The sequence below is a fragment of the Lepisosteus platostomus genome, chromosome 9 (genome assembly GCF_059453375.1).
Source record: "Lepisosteus platostomus isolate fLepPlt1 chromosome 9, fLepPlt1.hap1, whole genome shotgun sequence".
NCBI lineage: Eukaryota > Metazoa > Chordata > Actinopteri > Semionotiformes > Lepisosteidae > Lepisosteus > Lepisosteus platostomus.
The window spans coordinates 37,488,358-37,503,340 of record NC_142619.1 but is presented as its reverse complement, the minus strand read 5'-3'; the positions used below and the strand labels follow the sequence as shown (position 1 = coordinate 37,503,340).

At 37.5% G+C, this 14,983-nt stretch overlaps 1 protein-coding gene across 2 annotated transcripts; it reads right to left on the bottom strand.

Moving 5' to 3' along the window:
- Positions 1-2,571: 2,571 nt before the first annotated feature.
- LOC148654923 (uncharacterized) lies at positions 2,572-11,491 on the bottom strand. 2 transcript variants are annotated; one of them, XM_088644870.1, is made up of 5 exons: positions 11,178-11,491; positions 9,691-9,822; positions 6,702-6,782; positions 4,952-5,095; positions 2,572-4,623 (listed from the first exon to the last, which is right to left on the bottom strand). In XM_088644870.1, exons 2-5 carry the CDS (start codon positions 9,815-9,817, stop codon positions 4,487-4,489), a joined length of 489 nt encoding a protein of 162 aa, XP_088500996.1. In that variant the 5' UTR covers positions 9,818-9,822; positions 11,178-11,491; the 3' UTR covers positions 2,572-4,486. The 2 variants fall into 2 exon arrangements, with proteins under 2 accessions (XP_088500996.1, XP_088500995.1); XM_088644869.1 differs by having other exon boundaries at positions 6,702-6,785; positions 11,178-11,464.
- Positions 11,492-14,983: the final 3,492 nt, after the last annotated feature.

Here is a 14,983-nt window from a genome sequence, read left to right as displayed (position 1 = left end):
TAGTGTCATACTTCATAGATGTCACCTGACTGCTCCGTGGCTTTCCTTTCAGTAGTGTTGTAAAACTGTTCAGAAACTCCACTGTTTGTGTGTTGATGTAGACAGATGGTTGGAGAGTTGAAGCAAGGAGTACAGTTTACAGCTAATGGAGCACTGTAGCCCACATAAATTATTTACACAGTGAAGAAATTAGCACTCGTTGTATTCTCATTTTAGTTACTTTACATTCTAGAGTGATGGAGGTAATTTGGTGTATAAGTCATATAATGAGCATTTTCTACTTTGTGCTTTTTATTTAATACTTTGTGAAAAAGATTATTCATCCTTCCAGCCTTACATATACTGTACATACTGCTACTAATGGTAATAATAATAAAAAGAAGAAAAACAACAAGAACATATATATGTTGCATAATATATAAGATATTTTCTTCAGAATTCCACTTGTTGTTGGCTGACACTCAACATACTGATACTAAGTATAATGTCAATCTAAGAATCAAATTATATATTATAAATTATAATCCAGTGGTTCACAAGAAATAAAAGTGACTTCAGAAATACTTTTATGTGGTATATGTTACCATCCATGAGGATGAGGCGTTACCGATCCAAGAGCAAGGAAGTCAGATCCCAGGGGAGTGGCACTCCAGAATGGACCCTGCTTCACAGGAAACAAAATAGGATGGAGAATCAAGGACAGGGTAGGGCTGGTCGGTCTGCTCCTGGAGCCGGGCAGGACAGGGTGAACATTGTCAGGGCAATCAACCGGAAGCACACCAGGGACCGGACTAAGCAGATTTACTCAAGGTGCTGCCTGGGCCGGGCTGGTGCGGAGTCCCAGGGGCAGGTCAGGACAAGGGGCAGGCAGGAGGCTGGCAGGCTGAAGCAGAGTCTCAGCGGTGGAGGCCAAGCAGTAGGCAGGCTGGTACTGAACAGGGGATGGCTGGATTCAGGGTAGGGAGACCTAATGACAGATCGCCAAAAGAGAAACTCAGGAGAGTTTAAATAACCCGGGGCACCTGAAGCTGTGCGCCTTCCCTCTATAGCCAGGTGCTCTGAATATCTTATCTCCTTGACAATCAGTGCAGTACAAGCAGGAGGGTAAAGACGCAGCCCGCAGCCACGGTAACTGCAACCCAGGGAGGACGTAACAGTTCACAAATGTAATTGCAAAACACTCCAGGGACATAAATCAGAAGGACATTTATTCATTCATTATCTCATTGCTTCTTCCAGTTTGGGGATAATGCAATTATGTGGCAAATACTTTGTAGAACTGGAACTTTCTTGGACTAACTGCAAAGGGTTAAGTCTGATGCAAGCTCAGCATAGTGCATCACTGATCAGTGGTGAGCCGGAGCCTATCCCAGCAAGTAACGAGCAGAAGACAGGGTACATCCTGGATGAGATGCCAGTCCATTTCAAGGCACTCAAAGACACGAACACGCGCACTCTAAACCTACCACAATGTCTTTGGACTGTGGGAGGAAAGTGGAGCACCCAGAGAAAACCCAAGCAAACTGAAGGAGAAAATACTGTAAAACCTTCACACAGATATCAGCCCAGGTCTGGAACTGAACCCCAGGCCCCAGTGCTGTGAGGAAGCAGTGATTGCCACTGCATCACCATGCTGCAGAAGGATCTCTAGATAAACAGTTGATGATTTGCAAGCATTATGTTTTGACTAATCTGAACCACTTAGTGACAGATACATTATATAGTATGAATAAATACATGGCACTTCTAGAATGCTATTCTTTGAGCTTTGCCTTAATGAAACATGTTTAAACCATTTTGATGTAAAAGTGCATTAATTTCTTAGTATGTTTCAAGATACAGTTTAACAGAAAGACTTTTCACAATCCCAGTCTTTTATAGTGGTAAATTTCTGTCATCTGGTGGTGATTTCTGAAACTGCAACTTTAGAAATTGGGAATCAAGAGCAGTGGTAAAAGAAGGTTTTAGTAATCTAAAAAAGACAAACACAACATTTAACAAGTAGTAGAAATAAGAAAAGAGAGTTTCCTAGTGGTGACCCATTTAATTTTAACAAAATGTTTCCTATCTTTTTAAATGAACTTGGCCTTTTCAAGCGCTAAAAAGAAGATGAGGATTCTTTAGATAACAGCACTCACCTGAGACATTTTAAGAAGAAGCAATGGTTTGGAAGTTGTGGTATTGTTTGTTCTCTTAATCTAGTCGATACCCATATTTTGTATAAATTATTTTTATTTTAAATCAATAAATCAACATGATGGTAACATGTTTTTTCTCTTTTCTGATTGTATTCTGACAGATTTTTGTAGCTGTGCTTTCTGATATGAGGAGTTTCCCATTTATTGTGGTAGGGACCTGTATTTTACAGTATATAAAAATGTAACAGTTTGTAACTTTCTAACAGAAGCACTTATGTTTATGAGAAATCAAATATTCATGCAAATTCATCACTTTTGTGTTTTGATATTGATCACTTCACATTTTACAATCTTAAAAAGTAATCCAGATTAACGGAACCATAAAAGGAAGAAGTAAAACAACAAAAAATCTAGTAGGCAGCAATGCATAATATTATATATTGCCATTACTGTTTATTAAAGAAATCATGTACTATACTTTGGGAGGTTGACACAGTTTTATATACAATATATACTTAGTCTGTTAAACTTCCTCTAGAAAAATAATAATTTACCCTTTAATACTACAGTAGGTCTTATCCCCAAACCTTAGAAAATATTGAGTGTTGGGGCTTAGCCAAACAAATTGGCATGACAAAGATTTTTCTAATAGGGAACATGAACTGGTTTTAGACCATCATAAGACAAGTTAGTTTTATCCCATAGATAGATGTGTCGTTGCAGTAGTAATCCAGCTCATTAAGGTACCACAGGTTCAGACATTTGGTGTACAGTATGTGCCTAGCTGAGGAGCCAATGGTACAAAGCTACCACCTGTGGGATAATGACTGTACTCTTCTTTGTCAGAATCGCCAACAAACACTTACAAAATAGTAGGTTCCTAAAGTGAACTGATATTTCTATTACATACATACAGTATATTTCAGATTCATGATAAGGTATTTAGAGAAAGCACTGGGATTTATACATTCAGAGGCTAAAATGATCCATTTTAGAAAATAAAAGTACACTTGCTTTGAAAAAATAAACAGTTTAAAAGGACATGCAGTTTAGTTTGGAGTGGGTAGCTTATTAATGCTAAAGCAGTTGGTCATCCTAATCTATATTAATGACCTGGACATTAAAATACTAGGAAAAAAAATTTGTGATTTAAAAAATGATATCAAACAAGATGGGAAAGCAAAGGAATTTTAAAAGATTACAGACTGCATCCAGAATGTGACAGCCACTCAAAATGAATTATTTGTGAAAAAGTGAAAGGTATCATAAGGTGCAAACAATTTTGAAAGAGAAAAAATACTTGAAAAGGTTGTGTTTTTGTAAATCTGTCACATAGTTTCTTCTGGACAATCTAAAGGAAAAAAAATGCTAGCAGAAATACGGGTTATGTAACATGAAATGCTGAATTAAAGACTAAAAGATTAAAATGCATAATGATGACAATGTTCATATTTGCAAATTCACTTCTGAATGCCATATAACAAAAATGTATCTAAAGTTTTGAAAATGTTTCTGAAATGCGGTACCAGAAAAATTATTGCACTGAAAAGTGTGTAAGTGAAAGTGGCATTTGAAAGAACTTTTCATCATTACCTTTGGAAAGAGAAGACCACAGAGACTTGTCAAAGTTTGAAAGACCTGGACATGGTCCAGAGGACTAAAACTGGAGATCAATATCTGAAGGAAGCTGGCTGATTGTCCAGCACCAGTTGGTAGTATCTTGAGAATATTTTTTGACCAAGTGCTACTCAGCCAAAAAAGCAAGAAAAACAGCTAATGATCAAACAAATTATGCCTTCAATCTCCTCCATGCTCTATCTAGGTAGGTCATTTTAGAAAAACAAAGAACACTCATGCGATTGGGAAATGTCAAAAATACCAATCTGCTTAATATATATCCAAGTTTTTATATGTTTGCCATAGTCCTTACTAGTAGCTGGACAAAATGAGCATCTAGCTAATTTTTCTTCTGCAAATGCAGAGTACCATTATTTTACTTTAGCTGGAAAAACTAAATTATTGAGGTTCTGACCTGAGCTGAATTACTTTGTGTAGGATATGTATTGGATGAAGTCAACATCAACCACATTCTCTCCATGCAGACGCACTTAATTATGCAGAGCAGCACATTGTAATGATTACATAATTCCAAAAACTACTCTAGGAGAGGGCAGTGCTTGCATTGTCTGGTTCCTCTTTTAAAGAGAAAAGCAGACATGTCATTGCTATAAATAATGCTTTCTGCAAGATGAATGCACTAGGAAGTGACAATCACCACAGTGGTAACACAAAATGACATGGCAACCTTCCATGTTCTGTCAATTGAGCCATTAGGAGAACTTTCTGAATTAACTCTCCCTTTGTTTTTCAGCTGCTGAGATGTTTAAATACTCTGAAATGAGAACTTTCCATCCTTTCATCTCCTTCAGGATTTCTTGGTACAAGTCGTTGCTAGACAGCTCCTCCACCTTCCTTGTGGTTTGTGCTGCAATACAATGACAGCATTCCATTAAAACTTCTAGTTATTATAGAAAATGTTTGCAAAACCTGGTTTTAGAGAGTAGAATCCTATAAATATATAAGTGCTATAAATATTGGCTGAAAAAAAATCCAATTACAAGTTCTACTTTAAATCATTTACTGTACGAAGTACAAGAAAATGATGTACTGAAAAAAAATTGTATTGTGGAATATTGCCCATCTGGAGTCCTTCATTTTGGTTTTACAAAAGATATTCTATTAAATTTGATAACTGAAGCTGTAGAAAGCAGTAGCTGAGTATTGAGTGACCGGGAGAGGAATTCTTCTCTTACCTGTTAAATAAATTGCGAAGGAAGACAGGACAAGACTTGCTGCCAGCGCCACTGCGAGGATTATGAGAAATATGTACAAGCATCTGGAACAACTGCACCACGTTTCATGGCTTTTTCCTTCTTCCAAGCGAGAATGTCCATCAGCTTTAATGAATTGAAAGATGGTTGACAAGTGTCCTGCTAATGTACTATAGGGACAAAATATGTGCTTACAAAACGTATGAATTATTACTGGACTACATTATTCAAAAATACAATTCAAGCCCTGGGTTTATGTTCATGTCTGTTAAGCTGCCCCATTATATTTCATTTATTTCATTTTCATTTCATCTGAACTGCCCAGCCATCACAGTTGTATATGTTGTGATTGGCACAACTTAAATTGACATCACCAAGACCCTGCAAGAGTCTGGGAAACCCAAGAAGTTCAGCAATTCCTAGCCCAGCATTGCTCTACAAATTGTGCACTAACGCTTTGTGCAGAATTAAGCTCTGAATATATTGAAGGAGAGAAGAAAAAAAGCTGTACACTATTGAAAAGCAAAAATACTTTTTATATAATGGATCTTTGCATAACATTTCTAACTTCAGAAGCAGGATACAAACTTATAAAATAAAAGTGTTGGAACTGAAGTAAGGCTATTAACATTTAATCTGAAACAGAAGATTGTTGCTTTTTTTTTTTAATTGTGCAATTTTCAAACTGAAAGCAAGGATTATCTAATCATCATCAGAAAGCAGCTAATTCCCAATCCAAGGATTAGTGATTTGTTTGTTTTTTCCGGTACAATTTCAAACAAATAGATTTTTTGTCTGTTGAAATATCCCACGTCATGGATAGACAACAGAACAGCACAAGCCTGATCATTTTACCTTATGCAAAAGGAAATATGCAAGTAAGCTACCAATGTAGGTCCAGTCAAAAAAGTATTGTAGTGTGAAGACTCTTCTCCCATGTTATATCATTTCCTATGCACTAGAATGGCAAGAACTCTCCTTCCGTACTGTCCTAATGACAAATGTGACAGACCTTTCATGAATAACATTGTCCATTCAAATCAATTACATTGTGAAGCTTTTTCTTCTACACGGCTTTCATTTTGGGGATAACATAAACTCTTTTGATCACCAGTGCGTAAAGTCATTTTTAGCTCCTGCCCTGTTCTCGTTGATCAAAGATGAAAATCTATAGCCACAAGCTTTCTCCATAAAAACCAGTATAAGCATTCCATGCACTGGATACTTAAAACTATTTCTCCCAGGATACAGGAAATAGATTACTGTGCTGTTACAGTACAACACAACAGAAAATGTAGTTATCAGAGTTAAAACAACCCTTCACAATACTTTCATATACAGTATACTCTTGTTTACTGAACACACATACTGTACATGTATGAAACATATTTTGTTATGTTTTAGAAAAAATATGGGCGCTAAGCAGAATAAACTATTAAACCTTTCTGTCATGTGGTAATGCTCAAGTAATCTCTTCCCCAAAAGTGTTTTTTTCTGTACTATTTAACATTTTATAAGATTACAATAGCTGAATACATATACAATATACAATACAAAGTATTTTCTTTACAAACCTCAATGCGTAACTACTTAAAATTAAATTGTGATTTTGTTTGCAAGAAAAAAGTACAATTTACACTTCCATAATATTACCCATTAACTATTTCTATAAATTGAAAACTTAAATAAATATATTAATCCATTTGACATGTTCTTGCTGTGCTCTACTCACCTGCTTTGGGCCTTTCTTGGGTATTATTCTGGTTTCCCTTGGTGTCCTGTGTAGCATTATCCTGGGGGCTAAAGGGCAGCTCTGCTAAAATTTGAAAGAGTGGCATCAGAAAAAAAAGTTATAATATAAACTAATATTTTAACAATTCAGACTTTAGAAAAAGATTCAGTTGGGTCTTATCAGAGCTGTTTTTTGTCTGTGAGCACAGGCAAAATTTCTGTAGGGAAAGATCAGTGGAAAGACCTCCCTTTGCTCTGCACATCAAAATAACAGCACAATTCACCAGTTGTCACACTGTCAACTGGGTAATGACCAGAATAGCCTGTTGTCCAAAGCCTGATATGCTACCAGAACCCAAAGACCTTTGAAGTTGTCACAGATGCAGCACTTCTAGCTCTATCTAATTATACTGCAGTCGATGTGACACAGAAAAAGACATCAGCTCTCACAAAGATCACCGTTCGAACACTGGAAGTTGATAATTGAAAAGACAGGACAAGTGATTGACACAAACATAAATTTTGTTTTACTTCTGTCTTGACAGTGTGGCTCCATTTTTAGAACAAACAATGCAAAGGGTACTCAGGCCAAGTAACATGTGGCTGTTCCCTAACACAGACTTTCATTCCCTCAAAAAGCCTATATTGCACTATAGAAATATATTATAGGCCCACCCAATTGCCCATATTAAGACTCTGCTAATTGGTCTAGAGTTACTGCCTGTTGGAAATGTTACTGCTGAGTCCACATCCATTGGCAAGTGCACCACCCAGGGAAAAGATCAGATGATTTTCCATGTCCATGTCAGAGCTGGCTCTGCAATAGACAAACATTCTCCAACTCCATACTAGACAGTTCTGTGATATTGTTTTATTCTTTCATGAGCAATACCCTATTTGCAAGAATACAAAATATATTTTTTTTAAACTTCAAGCGTTTACTACAAGTTATCTTTCTCCCAGATAAAGAAGATGCTTATTTCTGGTACAGGGCACACAACAGCCAGAACCTGTCCCAGAAGTAGAGGAGTGTGCCTCATGCACCACCGGTCCATCACAGGGCACACACATAGGACCAATTCAGAAGCATCAATTAATCACCAGGGTGTCTTTGGAAAGCGGGAGTGTGAGAGGGCAGTGACTACAGAGAAGATGGAGACCCTTTTCTGAACCATATTACCCAGAATGCTGTGGGGAATTATATGCTGACCACAGTCACCTGTCCAACTGACCCGCAACATTTGGTAAGGAGACATTTTAAAAAGCAAAAATTTGAAGTCTCAAGGGCTTCAAATGTTTTATCACCATGTGCTGTCTGAAGTCTGAAGTTATGCAAGCTGTGCCAGAGAGCAAAAAAAGGACACTAACGACTGAGTAAGTGAGCAGCTGTGGAACTAAGTTAATGAAAGTATTTATGAAGAGTCTGAGGGAGAGACTTAGTTTTGTGAAATGCCTCAAGGAGAGACTGGAGTTAAGAGTTTCTTGTTTTGAGGCCAGTAAATGGACGATATTGATAGAGAAGTTAGCAGTTAAACAAGGAACGTAGGCTTTTGTTTTGTTTGGGTTTAGTTTCCTGTGCACTGTACTAAAAGAGCACTTTTTTTACCTTACGGCTGTCTTGTGTCTGTTTCACCCTGACCCGTCTATCAATGCTCCTATTTTATGACACTCTACACCAGGATGTCACAAAGAACACCTACACAACCTTGAGAAAATGCAAAAACATTAAAACAATACACAGTAAACAATAAAACTAATTTTTATATGTAGACAGTATAATTTGCTCAAAAAGATTTTACAGGACATTATTGGGAGGAACCAATAATGGAATAGTAGGAACAGTTGTTGTACTATAAAAATTTTCATCATATTTACTGGTATTGTTGGGGTGCGTTGCAGTAGAATATTCAAACTTCGGTCCACTAATCTGCATGAGGCACAAACAAAAATAGTCAGACCTGATGGGATTGTGCAGCAATTTGAAAGTCTCAAAAGCTACTGCTCTGACAATGGGGATTGAGACATGTAAAAGTTTGTTATGGACAGTTTTATGACCATACATACTAAATTTACTGTATGGTCATACATACAGTACATTGTGAATAGAATACTGTATGCACTCAATTTAGAATTGTTCAATGCAATTCCTGAGTAGATTTCTTTCTCCTCTCACGACACAAAACCAAAACTTAAAAAAATAAAGGTGAATCTCAACACACAAGACAGAAAGAACGTGCTCTCTTGTATAGACAGTTGATTGGAAGCCCCACTGCCTCTCCATCTCCCTAATCCCTGGCAGCGAAGTGATGTGTGATGAGATTTATTACAATCTGCTTCTTGTGTGAGGCTCACTTGTGCTCTTCTTAATGTGTGGCAGTTTTTCACCAGCTGAAGTTCAAAGCAATGCATTTGTGAGTGGGTAAGTCCATAGCCAAGTATATGAGCTGAACTGATATTTTCAAGGGCCTCACTTACCTAACATTTCTCTAACAAAATGATCAAATATCTTGGATAGAACCTATTAAAGACCTTTTATCCATAGCAAACTACTCCATTTTCTTAAAATTAGTATCGTTTTACACCTTCACACATGATCACCACACGGGTTATCTGCAGGATAACATAAATTTCTAACATAAATTGAACAACATGTACCTGTTCATTCTAGATTGAGCATTGGGATATGAACAGATTTGCCTCTAGCCTAGACTACATAAAATGACAAATTACAAAAATATATTGAGGCACTGTATATACAGAATATAGGTGTTATTCTTATGTTAGAAGTATCTATCAATCAATCATACAGTGATACCTACAACTGAAAAATGTACACTTAAAAGTAAAATATAAACTATACAGATATTGTTACCAATTATTCCAGTATTCAGAAACATGTGTATTTACGTTTTAATCTGTATTTGAAATCTGCAGCACATTCATTTGAAAACTGAACAACATATTTTCAAATGAATCATTTGAATTCTTACCAGATAAAAGCAGTTGTGGATCACTGCAAACATTCAATTTGTTTAAATTATTCAAAGAATCAGCTGCATAAAGTTTTCCTTCTTCATCAAGGATGTCAATTTCTGTCTCTAGAGCTATATCACCCATTGTACCTGGAATTAACACCAAACAAAGGAAATGTAAGAGTTGTTAATAGAATGAGTTATGACACATCTGTGATCTTAACAGGCTTGTTGTTAATCTTTACAAATAATGTCGATTCCTATGCCTAAGTGTGGTATGCAACTTTAAGAACTTTGTTACTGCAATCTGTATATCTTTGAGTAATGTTGGTTAAGAATGCAGTAATCACAGCGCTTTTTGTGATCATTAAAGGGAATTAAAGAAGCTAAGTTTGAAATTATGAAATAATTGTAATGATCACTATTGAACTATTCTGAGCATTTATTACTGTGAATCTACTATAAACAGTGATTTTTGGAAGAAGGGAATTAAAGTCTTATTAGACAGATGTAAAATGTTATCACATCTAATGACTAGGACAAGAATGAAAGGTGAACCACATGCCACACTATGGCCCTGAGTGTTGCTCAAAGCCTGGACCACTTTTTGTTAAGATAGTTTTATTATTGTGTTTTAACACATAAGCAGCCTAGGTATTGAATAGTAATTTAACTATGCAGTCCAGAGGCTAAAAAGTATTTTTGTAAAACATAGTTTTATGGTTATACCCATAAAGATATAAATACACACAATTATGCACCCAAGGTTTAAAATCATTTGTTTCAGATGTTTCAGATTGTCTTTCAACTGTTTAAAATATAAAATGTAACAGTTACTTTTTTATTCTCTAAATGGCTTGAGAAAGACCTATCATACAAAGGAGTTTTGATTATTTAATCCTTGGGCAAAACACAAAAACGTCTATTCTAGTAATGTTCTACACATATGTATGGATGTAGGGCCTACTTAGACAGGTCCAGTGCTCATTTCCAATACATTAAATGCATTTTGATGATGTTTAATGTAATGGTGAAAATGAACAAAATAGTTATAATATTTTGAATTCTATTTTTATTTGTTTCTTAGTTCTGTCCTTGCATGGCCATGAGGACTGTGAACTGAAAGCCTGAGGCATCTGTTTAGAGCTCGTCTTTCAACTAATCTACAGATGCAAGTACTGGAATTCACAAATTAGCAGCGTCTCAAAATCCTACAGGGAAAATACAATTTTGTGTTCATTCATAATCATCCTTTGGCAAGACATATCGCTACAATCTCACAACTCTGAACAAAAAAATCCAGATGGCAGTGAACAGACTCATAAAAAGAATTTCATAAAGAATACAAGAAAATTAATATCCTAACCCGACTACAAAAACATCTTAACATGATAAAAATGATTGAAAGAACACAATGTTCACAAGAGCTAGCTGAGGGTTTCTGTGTATTCTGACAGGAGGTTAGTGCAGTTTGAGTCAGTCTCTAAGCTCATGCCAGTACTTACCAGAAATGTATGAGAATGCAATTCTGAGAGCAGTCCAGGAATTGCTTACTTCATTAAGAGAAGGGGGTGGGGAGCCAGTTCATGAAATAGCCATGTTCACTAGGTTAATAAGCCATGAGATTGAGAATCATAGGAGCTAGGTCAGAGCAGCTAGACCCGTGAATCTTTCCTGAGCTTGGTGATCCCTTTAACTCCCCTAAATTTAGCCTAAGACGGCAGCCAACATATCAGGTTTCCAAATACAGAACAGTTTCACTTGAAATGATACAATGAGTAAGCCTTACACAAAAATAGAATTCAGTGAGAGCAATAATACGAAAAATAAATCAGATTGAGCACTTAGAAGGGACAAAATCCTAAGAATAACCTTATTCCATTCAGGTATTTTTAGTTACCACAATGCTCTGTATTTATGTATATACTGTAGGTGTCTGGTTTCAGCAATCAGAAACTTCAGTATATTGCAATATTTAACATGCACAGGTGTCTGAAAAGTACCTCTTCTCCTTACTGATCTCGATGTATACTTGACTTGTATTAAAAGATCACCTTAACAGGAAATCAATGTATTCAATATTATAGTCCAAATCTGTGTAGTATAATGGGGCTTATTTCAGAACCCACATGCAACAACACTAGGCCTTAGCCAATCACAACTATACCTCCTGTTAATCATGCTAACTGTGCCACATAACCTTTTGGCATATTTTATCAGTTTGGTATTGCATATTTACATTACTATAGTATCCTTTTTCTCTTATTGGATCCTCTTCAGGTAAGACTGAGTGGACCTCTTGCTTCTTTAAGCACAAAGTCTTCTTAGTGTAGCCACAGACTGACTGCTCCCCACAATTCACTTGATGGCGTCCACACTAACTGTTTCAGTCTAACTTTCTATATAGCGCCCAGCTCGTTTAAAGTAATAATGCTTTCTCAAAATCCAATCAATGATCTCTTAGTCACTATATTTATGGTTTCTGTTCCAACTCACTTCTGTTCTGCAGGGTATTCAAAACCCATCTCATCTCTTGCTCTACAGCCATCCTCTGGCTGTCTCAGGACACACATCATCCAGGTGTTGGGACACAGAGCATTCCATAGGTTTCGCTCTGTAGCAAGAAGGTAAGCTGCTACCTTGCCAGGCAATGTCTCCCTCCTCCTCCAGTCAGCCCTGGTCCAGTAATGTCACGCCCTCTGCAGCCAGAGGGCGCTCCTACTCTGTCCTGTCCCTAGTTTCCTGCCTGCTGTCCTTCCAGTCCCTCTCTTTCCCTTGGGCTATATATTTCCGGGTCTTGCACTCTGCCCTCGCTCAGCATTGACGTTCGGATGTCCTGAAACCCGCCTAACCACCCAGGTCCCCCCACGTCCGCTGCCTGAGGGCATCGGTTTCTATCTGACTCCTGAACTGCTGAGCCCGGGCCTTTTTCCCGTTCTGCTGCTACGCATATGGGTCTTTTTCCGCTCCCCTGCTCTCCACGGTTAGTCCCTTTGGACGCCCGTGACAAGTAAAGCATTCCTGTTCCTTGGTAGCATTATTCTTCAGCATCAGACTTGGCAAACAAACTCTCAGGAACCTGCAACATACAGTGGATATAAAAAGTCTACATACCCTTATTGAAATTGCAGGTTTTTGTGATGTAGAGACAGAAATCAAGATAAATCATGCCAGACATTTTTCCCCAATCTTTAATGTGACCTTGCAACCAACAAAATTCAAGAGAAAAACAAATAGATAATTATTAGGAATAATAATTTAAATTAAAAGGCCTACAGCACCTTGGTTTTATAAGTCTGCACACACCCCCAGCTAATACTTTGTGGAACTACGTTTTGCATTTATTACAGCAGTAAGTCTTTGTGAATAAGTCTCTATCAACTTTGCACACCTGGGTATGGTGTTCTTTGAATGACGGGCTATGCTGTCTTTGCGCCAAACCTGTCTTTTAGAATTAAGGCCAAAAACTTCAACCTTTGTCTTATCAAACTAAGACATTTTCCCACATGGTTTGGGAAGTTAGATGGACTTGGATGTTCTTTTTTGTGAAAAATGGCTTCCGTCTTGCCACCCTACCCCATAGCCGAATACGGAAGATTGTTGTCACATTCAAGGAGTGACCAGTACCTGCAAGAAATTCCTGCAGCTCCTTTAATGTTGCCTCTTGGTAGCCTCCCTGATAAGTTTTCTCCTTGTCCTGTCATCAACTGTGGAGGGTCGTCCTGATCTTGGCAATGTCCCTGTCTCCCCACTTATTGATGATAGTCTTCACAGTCCTGCATGGTACATCCAATGCCTTTGATATTCTTTTATACCCCTCTCCTGATCGGTACCTTTCAACAATAAGATCCCTAGATGTTTTTTCAGCACCTTGCAGACCATGGCTATCCCAGTATGATGCAACCCGAAAGTTTAAAGGAAATCCTACAGGAAAAGCTGATTTTTATTTGGGGTTAATCAATCATTTTCATTGATGGCAGGTGTATGCTACTTACCTTACATGATTTTGATGATGAATTTGATTGGTTAACTCTGAACACAGTTACAGATCCCATTGTTAAAGGGTGTGCACACTTATGCAACCAGGGTGTAGGTTTTTTCATTTCAATTATTTTTCCTAATATTTATCTGTTTGTTTTTCTTTTGAATTTTGTTGTTTGTAAGGTCACATTAAAGATGGAAAAATGTCTTTTCTTGAGTTCTGGCTTCACATCACAAAAACCTGCGATTTCAATAAGGGTGTGTGACCGAGGAGCCTGTCACAAGGTACAGATAGCACAGGAAATACATATTCATACACCTTCCGTTGAGCGGATGCTAGATAAGTTCCTGGGGGTGCACACTCAGGGCTTGACTAGTAACTGCTATTACTTAATTTCATATACATTCACATACTTAAACACAGGTATGAGTGAGTACTGTGTGAGTGGAGAGCGCTCTCAAAATGGATGATACTCAGTTTGTTTGGTGTCGGTACTTCCGGGGTATGTCAGCCTATGGTGGCCTCAGAAGGCCAAACCTAACCCCAGTTCTCAAGGCTTATTTAAGGAGATGGGAAAAACCATGCATTGAATTGGGAAATGGTTTGTTCCAGAGGGGAAGGAGCTTACAAGCTATTTAAGCTGGCTCCTCAGCCTAAGAGGGAGTTGGTTGTTGGTTGTTGGTGGGTGGTATGTCAGGCAGTGTGACTGAAAACAGAAAGAAAGCAATAAGGAGGATTTATCTTCATTTGAAGAAGTAGTTTTGTTTCTTTTTGGGGTTTTGTTTTCTGGTGTGTGGGACTGGAAGCACTGTAAATAAACTGCACTTATTTTACTTGAGTGTTTTTGCAGTGGAGCCATTCTGTTATAAAATGGACCTACTTTGGCCTTCCTCAGGCCATTGTGTGACAAGGTGTGTAGACGTTTTATATTCACTGTACCTCAGTGTAGCAGTCTCTACATCTTAAATCAACTCTTTTCTTCAGGCTGCTCCCCTGCAAACCTGGACATCCAAGCAGCAGCTCATTCCATATGGAACCTATCCTTATTTCTCCCTTTCCTTACAGAGATAGTCATTCACTCCCGGTGCTGTCAATCCACCAATGTCTAATTCAGTGTCCATCTACAGTGCCAAAAGATTTTGTGAACCCCAAACAACGAAGATAAATAAGGAAATGTAATAGTTTTACCATGATAACCTTATTGAAAACCAGCCTTTATGTATACATCCAATAGGGTTTATAGTAACCAATTCCATGTCTCTTGAAATTAAACGATGTATCAATTAAACAAAACTTTGTAGGTTTTATAGATGCATTTTTGAAATTGCA

Bases quoted from the DNA above. Each gene is read 5' to 3' on its own strand.
- LOC148654923 (XM_088644869.1), bottom strand. From the start codon at position 9,817: ATGGGTGATATAGCTCTAGAGACAGAAATTGACATCCTTGATGAAGAA. The intron at 5,096-6,701 runs GTGAGTAGAGCA...AATTCATTAAAG, and splicing joins CCAAGAAAGGCCCAAAGCAG to CTGATGGACATTCTCGCTTG. The intron at 4,624-4,951 runs GTAAGAGAAGAA...ATTGTATTGCAG, and splicing joins CTTCGCAATTTATTTAACAG to CACAAACCACAAGGAAGGTG.